This window comes from Primulina eburnea, chromosome 13, assembly GCF_022965805.1.
Source record: "Primulina eburnea isolate SZY01 chromosome 13, ASM2296580v1, whole genome shotgun sequence".
NCBI classification, from domain to species: Eukaryota; Viridiplantae; Streptophyta; class Magnoliopsida; order Lamiales; family Gesneriaceae; genus Primulina; species Primulina eburnea.
This window is the reverse complement of record NC_133113.1, coordinates 32,000,790-32,016,374: the sequence shown is the minus strand read 5'-3', so window position 1 is coordinate 32,016,374 and position 15,585 is coordinate 32,000,790. Positions and strand designations below refer to the sequence as shown.

At 32.3% G+C, this 15,585-nt stretch overlaps 2 protein-coding genes across 2 annotated transcripts; one reads left to right on the top strand and one right to left on the bottom strand.

Annotated features, from left to right (window-relative positions):
* The first annotated feature begins 6,123 nt into the window (after positions 1–6,123).
* Positions 6,124–8,845, top strand: LOC140810777 (gibberellin 20 oxidase 1-D-like). Its single transcript, XM_073168670.1, has 3 exons — positions 6,124–7,745; positions 7,863–8,184; positions 8,413–8,845. The coding sequence occupies exons 1-3, from the start codon at positions 7,246–7,248 to the stop codon at positions 8,668–8,670; spliced, it is 1,080 nt and encodes a 359-aa protein (XP_073024771.1). The 5' UTR covers positions 6,124–7,245; the 3' UTR covers positions 8,671–8,845.
* A 3,009-nt stretch (positions 8,846–11,854) lies between these two features.
* On the bottom strand, positions 11,855–13,102 carry LOC140810715 (probable carboxylesterase 8). Its single transcript, XM_073168594.1, has one exon. It carries the CDS (start codon positions 13,011–13,013, stop codon positions 11,955–11,957), a length of 1,059 nt encoding a protein of 352 aa, XP_073024695.1. The 5' UTR covers positions 13,014–13,102; the 3' UTR covers positions 11,855–11,954.
* Positions 13,103–15,585: the final 2,483 nt, after the last annotated feature.

Genomic DNA, 15,585 nt, shown 5'->3' with positions numbered 1-15,585 from the left:
TTCAAAGGAGAGTATTGAGTTAGGTATTTCAGGGGTGTGTGTGTGTGTGGCTTTATTTTTATCATTTGCAAACAAAATATCATCAATCATGTATTAATTTGGCTGGTGATTTTCTTTCTTTTAAAATGTGGAGTTAGATATTTCATTTGTGTTATGTACCATGTAGATTCTTGTAAGAAAATGTATTTTATAAGTACCGAAAAAGAAAAGTTTTACAATTTTGAGGAGAAATTCTGGTTAAAATCACGAATTCTAAAATCCACATTCTTTACTTCTGACCTTTTTAAACAATTTTTTTATTAAAAAAAATAATCAAATCAAACACCATTTTTATTTTTATTCATGATTTGGGCTTACCAACAAATAAGAAAATTGTCTAAAAACTTGTGAAGATTAATATGAAGAAATTCAGTTATTTCGAACTAAAAATTAATTTCACATTTAATGTGTGATTGCACAACATCAATTCCCCAGTAGACATTTGAGTTGTTCTATGAGTCAATAGTGGTATCGCACCCATAGGTCATTGTGAAGTCAATTTAGGGGTGGTTTGGTACGGCATACCGAATTTTCCAAACAATACCAAATACTGTACCGAAAAATACGTATTGGAATATCGGATACTGATATCGAACCGAATTTCGGTAATGAATAAATATATACCAATACCGAACTTTCGGCACTATATCAGTAAGTTACCTAAATATCGATATACCGAAATATCTGAAGCCGAACACAACAAAATAGAAATTGAAATCTTAAAATGCCCGAAAATTTCAGTATACCGTTAATTTTGGTTTATTCGGTGTGTGTCGGTATGATATGTGCGGCATACCGAAATTTTCGATATTTTTCCCACCCCTAGACGTCATTCGTCGCATTTCATCAAAGAACCCTATTCGATATGAAAGATGCCTCAATTTACAGATGGGAGTTGAAATATGGTAATGAGTAGTTGATGAGGTTTTTATTATATGATCCAAAAATATGTTTTCAAGTTCAATACGAATTTTATCTCGATTATTTTTCCTTGTCCATGCTCGATTACATAATGCGTAAAATGTGTTGGCATAAGATGCTAGCATTATGATATTATCTTATGTTTGCATCAAATGATCCTTGTTTATTTCCACACGTGCAGTCCTTATCATCCATATATTATATATCATTTATCATCTCGATACTCTTTGAAGCAAATGGTGTCTTAGGGTAGGTTTAACTCAACCTGTATTCTGAATATTAATTTGCACGTGGACATGTATTTGGTTCAATGCTGTGAGTTTAATGCACATCTGTTAACATTTATTTACATGCCTTTGTTAATTGTCCCACATCTGTTGAATAAATAACATTTGAGTGGTATATAGACCCGGCTCTAGGGGTAGGCGCCCTAGGCGCCTCTCTTTTTGTTAGGGCCTCTAATATAATTAGGGCTTTAGTTTTGGGCTTTTAATTATCAGTTTTTATGTGATATTTGTATATTTAATTTTTAAAAAAATTATATAAAACATTCACCTAAAAAAATAGCCTAGGGCCTCCAAATTTCTGAAGACGGCCCTGGTGGTATATATGAGATTGGACAATCCTCCCCCCTTGAGCTAGCTTTTGGGGTTGAGTTAGGTTCAAGTTCCAATCTTAACATGGTATCAGAGCCCGAGTTCCACCATTATGTGTTGGACTGTCTATAATTAGGCCATCCGTTCTACCCACAATTGGGTCATTTGTAAACTACACGCTCTATATGTTCATTCCTGGGCGTGAGAGAGGTGTGTTAATTGTCCCACATCGATTGAATGAATAACCTTTGGGTGGTATATCCTCTCCCCTTGAGCTAGGTTTTGGGATTGAGTTAGGTCCAAATTCCAATCTTAATAGCATTTGTTTATATCTTCTACTTGTAGACGACAATCAAGATATAGATGTTATAGGTTTACGATATATTTTATACTGCAAGAGATTATATATTTTGTCGGCAACATGTTAGAATTATGCAAACTTATGTGAAATAATTGATTTATCTTAATATTAATTCTAACAGCAGCAGAAAAACTTAACTGCTAAAGGACGAGCCAAACGTAATTTTCTAAAAAAAAAAATAGTTCATATATAATGGGATGAAATATATATATGACTCATACATGTTCCAAATATTCCATCAATAAAAATCAAGTACTCGGTCGGTGATAATAAATTTGGATAGAATTATAGAAAAGAATGTTAGGTAGGAATACAACTAGAAATCAAAACTAGCTAAACCAACTCACCAGGGATGTGCAGGAAGGCTGCTCAAGTTTAGCTGTCAATGTTCCATAAATATACATGTATATTTCATTTTATATGGAATATAATTTCTTTTATAAATTATGGATATGGATATAAATATAAATTCATATTAGAATATTTATTTCAGAAAAAAATTGAGAATAAACTATAAATATATCACATGTTATTGGATTTTTTTACAAAAAAAAAAATTAATCAAAACATATGTTACATATAAAATATCTAATTAAACATCATTGGGTTGATATATATATACTTATTAAATAACGAAATCAAAAGTGATCTTTGCTTTTTTCAAGTCAAAAAATATTAATTGAAATAATATTTCCTAAAAACCTCATTTTTTATCTCATGATTTTCTTAGTCTTTTTTTTTCTATTTTTTTTTATTTTGTATTCCACTTATAGTTAGTTTACTGTTATGGTTACGAAGTTATGAAATAGCTTTTATATATGTGACTTCCAATTGCTTGAAAATTTTGGTGCAGTCTCATCGTGCTTAATTATTGGGACAATATGCTAAGCTTAAATATTTTATTTCTCTTTGAAATTACTACACTTTTGTACAATACAACAATTAGATATGATCATGTTTCACGATCCATTATATTTCCTTCGATATCTTGAGAATATATTTATATATGTAATTAGATCAACATTATGTACGTGGTACGTAAATTGATTGTAAAAATTAATTCTCAGCCCTTGAAAATTCAGGAAAAAGATTTGGATAACATCAATAAGACTCGTGAAGGTTAATCGAAAGAGGATCCAGAAATTTTGATTTGCGGAGAAGGACGACGATCTCTGCTCGTTATATGAATCGATCGATCGAGAATACTTAGTTAAAATATATATTCGACATGACCTTTTTAATTTACCTACCATGTTCATTTGATTATTATCGTCATTGTTATTTAATAAATTAAATAAAACATTTTGCAACCATTTCACCTGATTAAGAATATCCAATTTGTCCCCATGGCAATGCCATATTTTTACATTTGGACAACGTGTTAGAGTGTGCGATCACATCTCAAATTTACTACAAAGGGTTGGAATATGTTTCAAAATCGAAGGAATAATTAAACTATTGTTCGGAATTACATTGACTTTAAAAACCAAGCTAGGATCAGAAAAAATTAATTTTCATTCGGAAGAAAACATGCGGAAACAAGACTTTGACCAAATATAACGTTGGAAGTAAATTTTTGAAGAATTTTACGTAATATTATTTTTAAAATTTATAAAAGCAGAGGTGTACGTATAAAAGTTTGTGGTCCACAGCATTGAAGGTTGATGAGCCATATTCGTTTAGTCCTCCATCTATAGTGGGGTATTGCTAGGCTGTCGTGGAAGTCACTTCCTAAATAAAGAAAAAATTTAGTGGTTAAGTGGGAATTTTTTATTTTTTTAATCAGCGTTAAATGGGAATTTTTATTGAGTTGAGAAAATTATTTGAACAAGACATTGTCTTAAAACTGACACAATGTAAAAAAAAAACAACAAAAAGAAAGGAAAAAAACTATGGAAAAAGAGCAATAAAAATTCCCATTTAACTCCGATAAAAAAAAATTTCCCACTTAACCACTAAAAATTTTGATATATATTGAAGATTAGGTCTCTTGTGAGACGGTCTCACGAGTCTTTATTTGTGTGATGGGTACATCCTACCGATATTCACAGTAAAAAGTAATACTCTTAGCATAAAATTAATATTTTTTTATATATGACCCAAATAAGATATTCGACCCGCGAAATTGATTTGTGAAACTATCTCACAAGAGTTTTTGTGTATATTGAATAATTGCTGTTTGAGTTAGTTTAATATTTATTATATTACCAAAAATTTGCATTGAAAACATTTTTAATTATTATTTTTAAAAGTATAGTGTGGATCGTGTGTTGTTTTTTTAAAAAAAAAAAAATTGACGACGTATTGTTTGTGATACGGTGGTGGTAGTATTTTCATTTGAAAATTAATTTTTTGAATTAGATAAAGGTAGTATTTAAATTTAAAAAAATGGTCATATCAAGAGACCAAGTTAGTTAGTATTAAAGGTAGATTTTTTATAGGCAAAAATTTGTGTGAGATGGTCTCACGGGTCGTATTTGTGAGACGAATCTCTTATTTGGGTTATCCATGAAAAATTATTGTTTTTTATGCTAAAAATATTACATTTTATTGTGAATATGAAGTACAGGATTGACATATACATTATTAAAAAAATCTATGATATTGCAAAGATATGATGGCCGGTTTGAGCAAACTTTTCTGATAGTGTTGCAATGGAAAAGGAAGCCGAAAGCATTTCTTGGAACTTCAAAGCTTTTTTTTATTTTATTCTTTCTTTCCGAAACGTCCGTACGAAAGTCTGACCCGCTCCTACTGTTTCATTCCGTCAGTTCTAAATAGTAATCGGGAAATGTAGCAATGCGACTTTTCGACACTAACCAATTGGTGAACGGTACTACTTTTAGGACGCAAAAACAGAAGGGCCCTCCCTTCCCTCTACACCAAAAGTTGACATCTTTGAGTTGCTTCTGTGCGGCTTTTAGTTCATTCAAAGATTGTGCTAATGACCCTCGGTTACATTTTATAATAATAAATATCTATAAAATATGTGAAAATTTTTAATTTTTTATTTAGTAATAATAAAATTAAATTTTTTTAATTGAGCAAAAAGATTTATGTTGTTGTTGAGTAACAAATTCGAAACTTGGTCCCAAATTCAAAAATCTAATGTCAGTAACAAGATAGACAAAAGTGTAGTGGGCTTGATTCTTTTGGTTTTGGTAGTCTTGTCAAGCTCTGATTGGGTTCTATTGGGCCTTTCCAAACAAGACTGCATGTACTATAACGGCCCAGATAAAGGGCAAGCTGGTATCCACGGCAGACTGCAGAAGGCCGCCGCCTCCTTTTCCGGCCAGTTGGACGACGAAATCTCGTGCAGCCGCCTCTATACAGATATTGTACATCCATCATTTTTATATTATTAGTTTTCTTCGTTCCGTCGTTTGAGTTGTCGAACGAGACAACTCTTGACTCTCCTTCTTGCCCGTTTCATGCACTGTTATTTATTCCTTGTTTATTCATTTAATTCACGAAATTTGATCATGCCTGGCGTGCTTTTAAGAACTTTCGTAGATTATTTGAGATGTGCAGGTTGATTATATGTGTGTGTGTGTGTGTGCACATATGTCAATAATCTCGATAATTCTAAAGTATATTTCTCATGTTTTCATTTTTTCATGTGCACCATTCTGACTAAATCCTTTGGTTGTTACCCCAAAGTCAGCTTGTTTATTTTGGATGTAAATCTATGAAAGGACTGACCTTTCTTTCAAGTTAAAATTACGATGATACAAAATTCAAAGACTTATGCAGGTGTGAAAAGTGGAGCCATGCAATGAAGTTTGTAACCGAGTTTTGGTTATGTGAGATATCAAATCAATATCACTGCGATTGCCTTCCTGTTAGCGGCAGCTAAGCAGACACTTGCATGGTCCATGGTACCTCTACGTGCGTATTTCTGAATAGTTCTTTATGAAATTTGGTTGTTTGTTGTTTTTATGCTGGGAAAGTGCAGTCTGTTTGCTGCGTTTTTTTTAGCGCTTGGTCTTGTAAGAGTTAACGAAGGTGTAAACTTTTGCAAATAGTTTGGTTGGCTACTTGACTGAACTTGTTAAAAGAAAAGGAGTGTCGATTGTCTCTTTTCACCTTTGATGTGACATGTTTAACTTCCACAAAATTGTAGATCTTGGTAGAATATTTACGATTAATCTTCATTGTATGAGCATTAGAATTACAGGGTATTGAACCTGCTGGTTGGTGATTGTATGAGCATTAGAATTACAGGGTATTGAACCTGCTGCTTGGTGATTGTATTGACCTATAATTTTTCTCAAGCAACTGATTGGTTAAAATCTAGTTTTTGTTTGGCACTGACTGTTGCTGCAGTTCTGATGCTTACAGTGCCATGTGCACTTACATATATAATTCTGCTCCTAAGAACTGGAATCGAATAATAATAACCGTTATAATGAACGTTGTGCGTAAACACGCCGCCGCTGCACGTACTTAGTTGTGTTTTGACAGATCCAGCATATAACTAAGCACAGGTTAGGCCCCCCCTCTCTTTTATATGTTTACTCGATGTCTGCAATAAAGCTAAAGTTTTTTTTTTTACTCTATTCTTCTTCTGCATGATGTGATGTTATTCTGCATTTTTGCATATTTTTATTGCTCCAAATTGCTTATCTTTATAGAATAAGACATCCCTTTTCAGTCCACCACCATTGGATCTACTTTATTGGTCATTTCCACAAAGCAGAATGTGCACCGAGGATTTCTCGTGGATTTCTTCTGCTCCCCGGTTTCCAAAAGTTTAAATTCTCCTCCTATATCGTGTCCATTGCATGAATTTCTTGCCTATTTCTTAAGATTATGAATTCGAGTAAAAATGGGAGAAATAGAAAAAGTTTTCTGCTCACGGGGCCTATATAAACACTTTTAAGAAACCAAATCTTGAACACTTGTGCATCATAGAATATAAATATCTACATTCAACCTTAGTCACACGTCTCTTATTTTCTGGGAAAAATTAGAGGTTACATTCTTACGTATGATTGAGGTAAGAATTTTTGTATAAAAGATGTTGTCAAATCTTGGCAATCTTTTAAACAAAGGTACATCAAGTAACAGTACTAATTCGTTTAACTTCCAATCATTTGTTAAATGACGCAAGAATGACTACAAAATATAAGATTCCAACATTAGTTTATTAATGAACATCCTTGACTTTTCTTCCCACTTGCATTTCTCAACCAATTTTTTTCTTACAACTCTTTCCATGTCTTTTTTCACTTCATTTCCCTCCAATTCACTATAAAGTTTACGCACTTTTTCTCCCTTCAGCATCCACATCTTAACATAAAAAAACAATAAACTTCGTAAGACATAATGCAATTTGAAGGTGAACCCTTTATCTTTGATGCATCGATCTTGCAACACCAATCGCACATACCACCACAATTCGTATGGCCCAATCACGAAAAACCGTGTTCGGAGCCCCCTCCTATACTTGATGTGCCGCCCATAGATTTGGGAGGATTTCTGTCCGGTGATCCGGAGGCTGTATCTAATGCTGCTAGACTAGTCGATCAAGCCTGCCGAAAGCATGGCTTCTTTCTTGTCATAAACCATGGCACTGAATTGAAGCTCATTGAAGAAGCTCATAAAGGCATAGATTTCTTTTTTAGAAAACCTCTAGAGGAGAAACAAAAAGCTTTAAGAAAACCAGGGGACCATTGTGGCTATGCTAGTAGCTTCACCAACAGATTCTCGTCAAAACTTCCATGGAAAGAGACGCTATCTTTTCGTTATAGTGCGGATTCTCATCTCTCCCACATCATTCAAAGCTATTTCTCGGAGTTAATGGGCGAAGATTACGTGACATTTGGGTACTCATCCAATCCCCAAAAAAAAGCCTATATACTTTTGCGTGCGTGTGTATGTAAAGTTCCGTAGTTTGTTGTGTGTAAATATACATTGATGCATGTTTGATTAATGTTTCTCAGGAGGGTGAACCAGAAGTATTGTGATGCCATGAGTAATCTTTCTCTAAATGTTATGGAGCTTCTTGGAATGAGCCTTGGAGTTGGACCAAGATATTTTCGAGAATTCTTTGAAGGAAATGATTCGATAATGAGGATGAACTATTATCCTCCTTGTCAACAACCTGATCTTGCTCTCGGGACAGGACCCCATTGCGATCCTACTTCTCTCACAATTCTTCATCAGGATGAAGTTGGTGGACTTGAAGTGTTTGTCGATGAAAAATGGCATTCCATACCTCCAAATCCCCAAGCTTTTGTTGTCAACATCGGAGACACGTTCATGGTAAGTTCAAAAATGCATTATATGTTTGTAAGTGCTGGTTGAATCATTGTGATGGACTCCATGTTGCTAATATACGAGTGTGGAAAGTTTCTATATCTTCGATTTCGATCAAATCTTTTTCTAAATAACTTGATGCATCATCTAAAAATGAGGTGTACATTTTATGTTTTTGTTTTAAAAAAACTATATATTAACATATATGTTAAACTAACGAATGAAATCTTGCAGGCTCTATCAAATGGGATCTACAAGAGCTGCTTGCACAGAGCTGTAGTAAACAGTAGACACCCAAGAAAATCTCTCGCATTCTTCCTCAGCCCAAGAATGAACAAAATCGTGAGCCCTCCAGAACAACTGGTGGATGAAGAAAACCCAAGAAACTATCCAGATTTCACGTGGCAGCTTCTACTCGAATTTACGCAGAAACATTACCGGGCTGACATGAAAACTCTCCAAGCTTTTGTCACATGGTTAGGTGTTAATTAATGGAGCAAGGGTTAGTCGGCTTTAGTTTAGAGGTAAAAGGAGGATCGATTGTAGAAAATTAAACAAGGCAAGCCATGCAATAAGCATATTTGTGCACAGTCGTCTGGATTTTGAGATTTTCAACAATTTTGTTCATCAATAACGTAGAAATAATATCGTGCATGTTATTAGATTATTTGATTTCGTCATCATCGTTTATGTTATTAATTTCCAATAAAGTAGATATTACTTATATTGTGCTATCAAAATCGAATACTAATTTTAAAACCTAATTTCGTATAAGTTATCAACAAATTCAATTAATGAAAAAAAGAAGTACCAAACAAAGAACAAGCTATGGCTCAACTACAGTCTACACATATTTTTATATGAATCAGTATTTTTATTTTTTTTTTTAAAGTTGATATTTACACTTTATTCATGTTTGAATAAATTTGACACATTTAATATAAAATGAAATATAGATCACACAAAATAAAATGTAAATATATATATATATATATATATATATATATATATATATATATATATATATATGAGCACTGATGAGGTGTCACCTCATCCATTGGATGTGATGAAATATAAAAAAATTGCGAATCTAATAGATGAGTGACATCACATCGGTGCTCTCTCACACACACACACACACACACACATATATAGATACCACAAAGCCTAAAGAAATAATCTCCACTCAAATTTTTTGGGGGGAAAAACAATCATATTAAGTCGGTCTATTACTAAACGATCTCACGAATCTTTATCTATGAGACGGGTCAATCCTATCGATAATCATAATAAAAAGTAATACTCTTGGCATAAAAAATAATATTTTTTCTTGGATGACCCAAATAAGATATCTGTCTCACAAAATAAGACTCGTGTGACCGTTTCACACAATTTTTTGTCTTATTTATTTTAATTATAAAATAACATCTCCTCCCATAGTTGTGAGCGTGTAGACAATATAAAGTGTGTCGTGTCTGTGTATCAGTTAGTTTTTTTTTTTTTTGATAATGGGTATATTTGTTGTATATTTTTGAATGTGAATAAAAATTTAAAATATTAATAACATTTTAAAAAAATAAATCCATGAATTAAAGAAAATCCAGGAAGTTAGAGATTACGACAATCACTTTTCTTCGTTAAAGATTTGACAGCGAACCCTTATCTAATTCTGGATTCATAAGAATAAGTCGCAACCAGTTGCATATTGGGATGTTTAATATCATTTTTGTTTTATAATTTATACAATCGAACATATGTTATTTTAATAAAATTATAATTGATGATAACGATATAATTCGATCGTTCTTGAAATTATTACACCGATCACATTTTTTTAAATTACATTAATTATTTGAACACGGAGCTAAGTGACAAATAACTAAAAAGAATAACTCGATGGCAACAGTCCATTAATCCATAGCTTGATAGAGTTTAAATAATCGTAATTAAATAATTATATATATAATGTTGGATTTTGTGAAGATTCCATTGTGATATGCGAACAAGATGCCAATCAAATCAAGCTGTATCCAAATTTTCAAGTTCCAATCCAATTGTAATAAAACAAGAAACTGCTTTGTCACATTATCGAGTCATAATTGAGATTAATACGGGGTCCGATTGTTTTTATAATTAAGTAAGTTTAAATCTCAATATTTCATACTTTTTTTATCTTAAAAAATATATATTCTTATGAGAGTTGGTTATTTTTTTGCAGATTTTTTTTTTACGTTATATTGGTTTATTAAAATTGATTTAATCTCAATTAAATGAAGGCAAAACTTGTGTGAGACGGTCTCAAGAATCGTATTTTTTAATATGGGTCTCTTATTTGGGTTATCTATGAAAAAATATTACTTTTTATGTTAAGATTATTACTTTTTATTGTAAATATCGTTAGGGTTGACCCATCTCACAGATAAATATTCGTGAAATCGTCTCACAAGAGACCTACTTTCTATTTAATTGTAGATTTACCCATTATACACGTGGACCATATTTTATATGAAAACTCGTGATCATTTTTCACATAGTGCCTAAGTATAAACAAATACGATTAAAAATAAAATAACGTTCCAAATTTTGCACTTAATTTTTTTTAAAAAAATGTAAATTTGAATCAATTTTTTTTCTTGTAATATTCCTAAACTAGAACATGACAGAATTAAATCTTTTTAATCAATTTAATATTGTACAAGGGTCAATGTGATGCGGCTAAATGTTTTATTTGGTTGTCATCATACGATGAAACAAATTTGAGCTGTTGGAAAAGGCATAATAATTCCAAATTGTGAAAACATGGACAGATAATATAGTGAATAATTCATTGGGAGTAGTGAGGACATTAATGTTAATAAATTATTGAAATAATATTTTCATTAAAATTTCAAATAGTTTTGAATAAAAATGTAACTGAAATATTAATTGTTCTTGAATTATAATGTTCTGTAAATAATAACATATTTATAAATTTTCGGAAAAATAAATCTTAATGTTAAAAGAGTAATTTGACTGCATCTATACCTTATAGGTAGCCAAAAAATAGTTCGAACTGAAAAAAAAATATTTCATTAGTATAATTGACAAAGTGCTTTTTCAAGTTAAAAATGTGAAAACTTGAAATTGCTTTTAAATTTTTTTTTATTAATTAATGATTTCATTTCATATTTTGTAATCTATAATGTCATTTTAAATTATTAACTAATGAAAAGTATTTTTATTTTATTTTGTGGTGACATGAAGCAATCACATTGTACAGCCGTCGGGCTGGGCTGCTAATGGATACTTTATCGAGCCTAGTTTTAGTAAATTTGGGCTTACTTTTGTTTCAGGGTTTTTATATTTTGGGCTTTGGGCCAAAACTAAACTTTCATTCATTGGTGCATAAAATTATTTATTGAAACTTAAATCATAAATCGGAACTCTTCTTGAAATATGGGAATCGTCACATAAAAACAGAGATGTAAAAACGGGCTAGGTACACCGGTGGGTCGCATGCCACTCCACCGAATCCATCGAATTACACATAAAATTGACTAGGTCTCACCTTAATTAGATGAGTTGGATCGATGATTTTCGACAGGTCAAAAATGTGTGTCGATCAGCCAGTTTTGACATGTCTACTCAACGATTTAAAGATACCAACTTATTAAATAAGCGTATCCCTTGATTAATAAACACGAACATTGCACCAAATTAAGGATTTATTAGTTACTATTAGTACATGTTCAATCGATAAATTTACACATGAGGTGAAAGAATATTTTGGAAGGAAATTATGCAGCTTGAAAAGAGCAAATAAAGTCCTTAAAATCGTGGTAGAGTGCCCAAGCAACGACGGGATCATATATCTCCACGCCATGGTGCCCTCCATCAATCCACTGCCCTATCACGTGCACTCCATGTGAATCCAGCATCTTCGCGAATTCCTTCTGTTTATCGATCAACGGGTCTCCTGCATACCCTCTCACCAGACACACTGGCAGCCGTCCGATGTTCCCATCGCGGGACCCTTTTGTCGTTGGATCACAATACTCGTGCCCTCGGTCGGTATCTTCCGGCAGTGCCAGTGACCACAGCAGATCGGTCGCGTGCAGAGGAATGACGTGATTGTCGAAGAACCTGAGCTCCGATTCAGTCCTTCGTACCCGACCGAAGAAGGGCTGGTTCGTCACCAGCGCTACGATTTTGAGTGGCTGTAAATCGAGGTCAAGCGCGCGGAGGCACGCGTGGTACACCAGATTCCCGCCTGCGCTGCCGCCCATCACGAAAACCCGAGAAAAATCGGCGTACTGTTTCATCCAAGGCTCACACGCACCGTCTTCCCCATCTATTGTTGCTTGGGTCTTGACCCACGAAATGGCTTCGACCCCATCTTCATACGCCGCCGGCAGACGATGCTCCGGCGCGAGACGGTACTCAAGAGACGCGACGAGGGCAGAGGCCTGCTCCGCGATTTCAGTACAGAATTCGTGAATAACGCTGGACGTGGCGCTGACAATCACAAACCCTCCTCCATGAAAGTAAACAACGATGGGTAATTTGGAGTTTGGAGGAGCGGCGGAGGGACGATAGAGTCGAATGAAGGTTGCATTTGTTGGGTTGAGAGGTATGTCTCTGTAGAGGGTCTGGTCGGGAGATGTGGGGACGCTTGGAATATCGGGCCTGGTGAGTGTACCGTCTGGGTTCGGGACTAGATTTAGGAATTTGTAGGCGTCTTTCATGGACGGAAGTGTCGGAGCAGTCTGTTGCTCAGAGGACATTGTTGTTTGTTTGACAATTTGGAGCCAAAGGAGATGAAGAAGATTAAAGGTAGACTTTGAAGCTATGGTCATATACAGAAGGTACGAGGTGAGCGTGCGTGGTCGTTGGCAGCTATTGGCCCCAATTTTCTCGCTACTGTTTCACATTTATCATATTATTTTATTAATTTTGATATGGTAAACAATGGCGGTAACCTCCCAAACGAAAGAATACTTTACACATTACGTGTACAATTTGAACATTCCTTCGTAACTTCTAACAAATCTATATATATTTATTTAAGTTTGAGATCATTATAGTAATAGTTTTTTGGTGTTAAGATCTTTTTTAATAATTATATATATAAATTATTGGTAAAAATTTAATGCAAATTACATTTATGTATAAAGTTTCTGTTTTTTTAACATTAAGATGTAACTTCAATTCTTACTTTGGTCTTTTTTTCATTTTTTTTTATTTTTTTGAATTCATATATTAAAATTATAATATAGTCCATTACTATTTCTTATACTAATATTTTTATCCTTATTTATAAACCAAATAAATTATAAAAATATTATACAAACACGCAACTAATGCGTCAGTTCACTAGTATATATTATATTATTAAATTTAAGACACTTAGAATAACTAACTTTTGATGTTATAGTCTTTTTTAATAATTATATATATTAATAAAATGTTAAAATTTTAATGTAATTAAAATTACATGTAACTCAATGGAAAACAGTATATTCAATTCCTAGTTTGCTTTTTTTCTTTTATTTTTTCTATTTATTTTTTTAATTCATATATTAAAATTAATAATCTTTCACTAATTTTTATAATTACATTTTAATCTTCATTTAAATATAAATCAAATAAATTATAAAAAATATTGTACATACGAATAGTTATTACAATTATACCCTTGCTTCTTTCCGTGGTCTCACATACCGCAATTCTTCTTCTTCTGCAAAATTGTAAAACATTTTCTAACAGGAACTTCTCCATACAATTCTCCATTTTCTTACATGTTTTCAGTCTGAGAAAACATTTTGTCTTAAAAAGTTGATATGCTTTGCGTAAATCACAAAGAGATGTAAGAACTCATACTTTGAGTTACTGGGAATTAATGTGAAAAGTTTGTTTCCTATTCTGGGTTGTGTTCTATCATTTCTCACGAAAATAGAGATATACAAATTCAAAAGATTTGCTTTCTTTACTAAGAAATAATGACTAGGTCGGCACACAAAAGTCAGTTATATTTGTGGTGGTTGTTATGTACCTTTGATGAACTTGGGAGAAAATGATTTTTTTTTTATACTCTTATTGCATCATGAAATAATATTCAGTGTAATGAACAAGGATGATAGTAATTGAACTTTGATATTTGATGTTTTCTATTAAAAAAAAAAATTCAGTGGAACATGTTTTAGTTTCTTTAGTACTTCATGTATTTTGAGGCTATAAATCTAAGATACAACAATATATGATAGCATCTGAATATGGTGAGGATTTATTTGTACGAAAGCAATTTTATTGGATTTTTTTGAAGAGATTTATTATATCCACTTTCAATAATTCACATTTGTTGAGTATGGTAAAGTGTAGTAAAGCGTTTTTATTGACTTAGCACTTTTCCAATTATCGTAGGTCTATAAATAGTGTTAGAGAGTTAACTGTAATTCAGTTTTTTTTTTATTCAATAAAAATGAGATCTCCATGTTCAACTCAACGCATAGCTTCAACAACATTAAATAATTAAATTTGAAATAATAAAAGAAATTGTTCAAATCATTTTTACATAACAAGTGATATTATTGTGGAGTTGTTTGTATTTATGCTTAAAAGTTAATTATAATAATTGTAATGTTCTATTATTGATTGTGATATAGCCAAAATGGTGATTATCAGAATTACTGAACAGGTTCGTAAACAGGTCCAAGTAGTTGGTAGAGAGAAATCCTTGTGGGTTATCACATGCGTCACAAACAAACGTCAAAGGCGCCGAGCAAACTCTGACGCTCAAGTCAGAAAATAATTTAAAGATGTTAATCTAAAACTAAAAAGTTTTAAGTATAAAATCATCCTCCCTTGAATAGTGAGAATCATCTCCTATTTATAGATTTTTTTAGAGTATATAGCGGGTTTGTGCTTTTATAATTAATTTGAGTCTCAATAATAAATTGAATAATTAAATTGAATCATTATCCATCAGATTGTATTATGATAAATTACTAAGGGCAACTCCAACGCTGCGCCAAAATGGTGTAAAACACCATTTTGGCGCAGCTTTTGGAGCTCCAACGGGGCTGCGCTATTTCACCAAAATAGCGCAGCCCCTCTCTCCCTGCGCCAAATTTGGCGCAAGGAGAGACCACTGCGCCAAATTGGCGCAGGGGTCATTTTTTTTTTTTTTATTTTTTAATTTTTTTAATGTGTATTTATTCTTAATTTTGTGTTTTAAAAATTGTAAATGTTATATTAAAAATTGTAAATATTATAAAATAAAAGTATAATATTTATTTTAATAATTAGATATTTAATCCTAAAAATTTTTAAAAATATAATTGTTGATTTTTAAAATATTTATTTATTTATATTAATTATTAGTATTTAAAAACTAATTTGATTTAATGATTTTTAATTAAAATAATTTAA

Coding starts and splice junctions, on each gene's coding strand:
- LOC140810715 (XM_073168594.1), bottom strand. CDS start 13,013: ATGACCATAGCTTCAAAGTCTACCTTTAATCTTCTTCATCTCCTTTGG.
- LOC140810777 (XM_073168670.1), top strand. CDS start 7,246: ATGCAATTTGAAGGTGAACCCTTTATCTTTGATGCATCGATCTTGCAA. Junction 7,746..7,862: donor GAAGATTACGTGACATTTGG/GTACTCATCCAA, acceptor AATGTTTCTCAG/GAGGGTGAACCAGAAGTATT. Junction 8,185..8,412: donor ACATCGGAGACACGTTCATG/GTAAGTTCAAAA, acceptor GAAATCTTGCAG/GCTCTATCAAATGGGATCTA.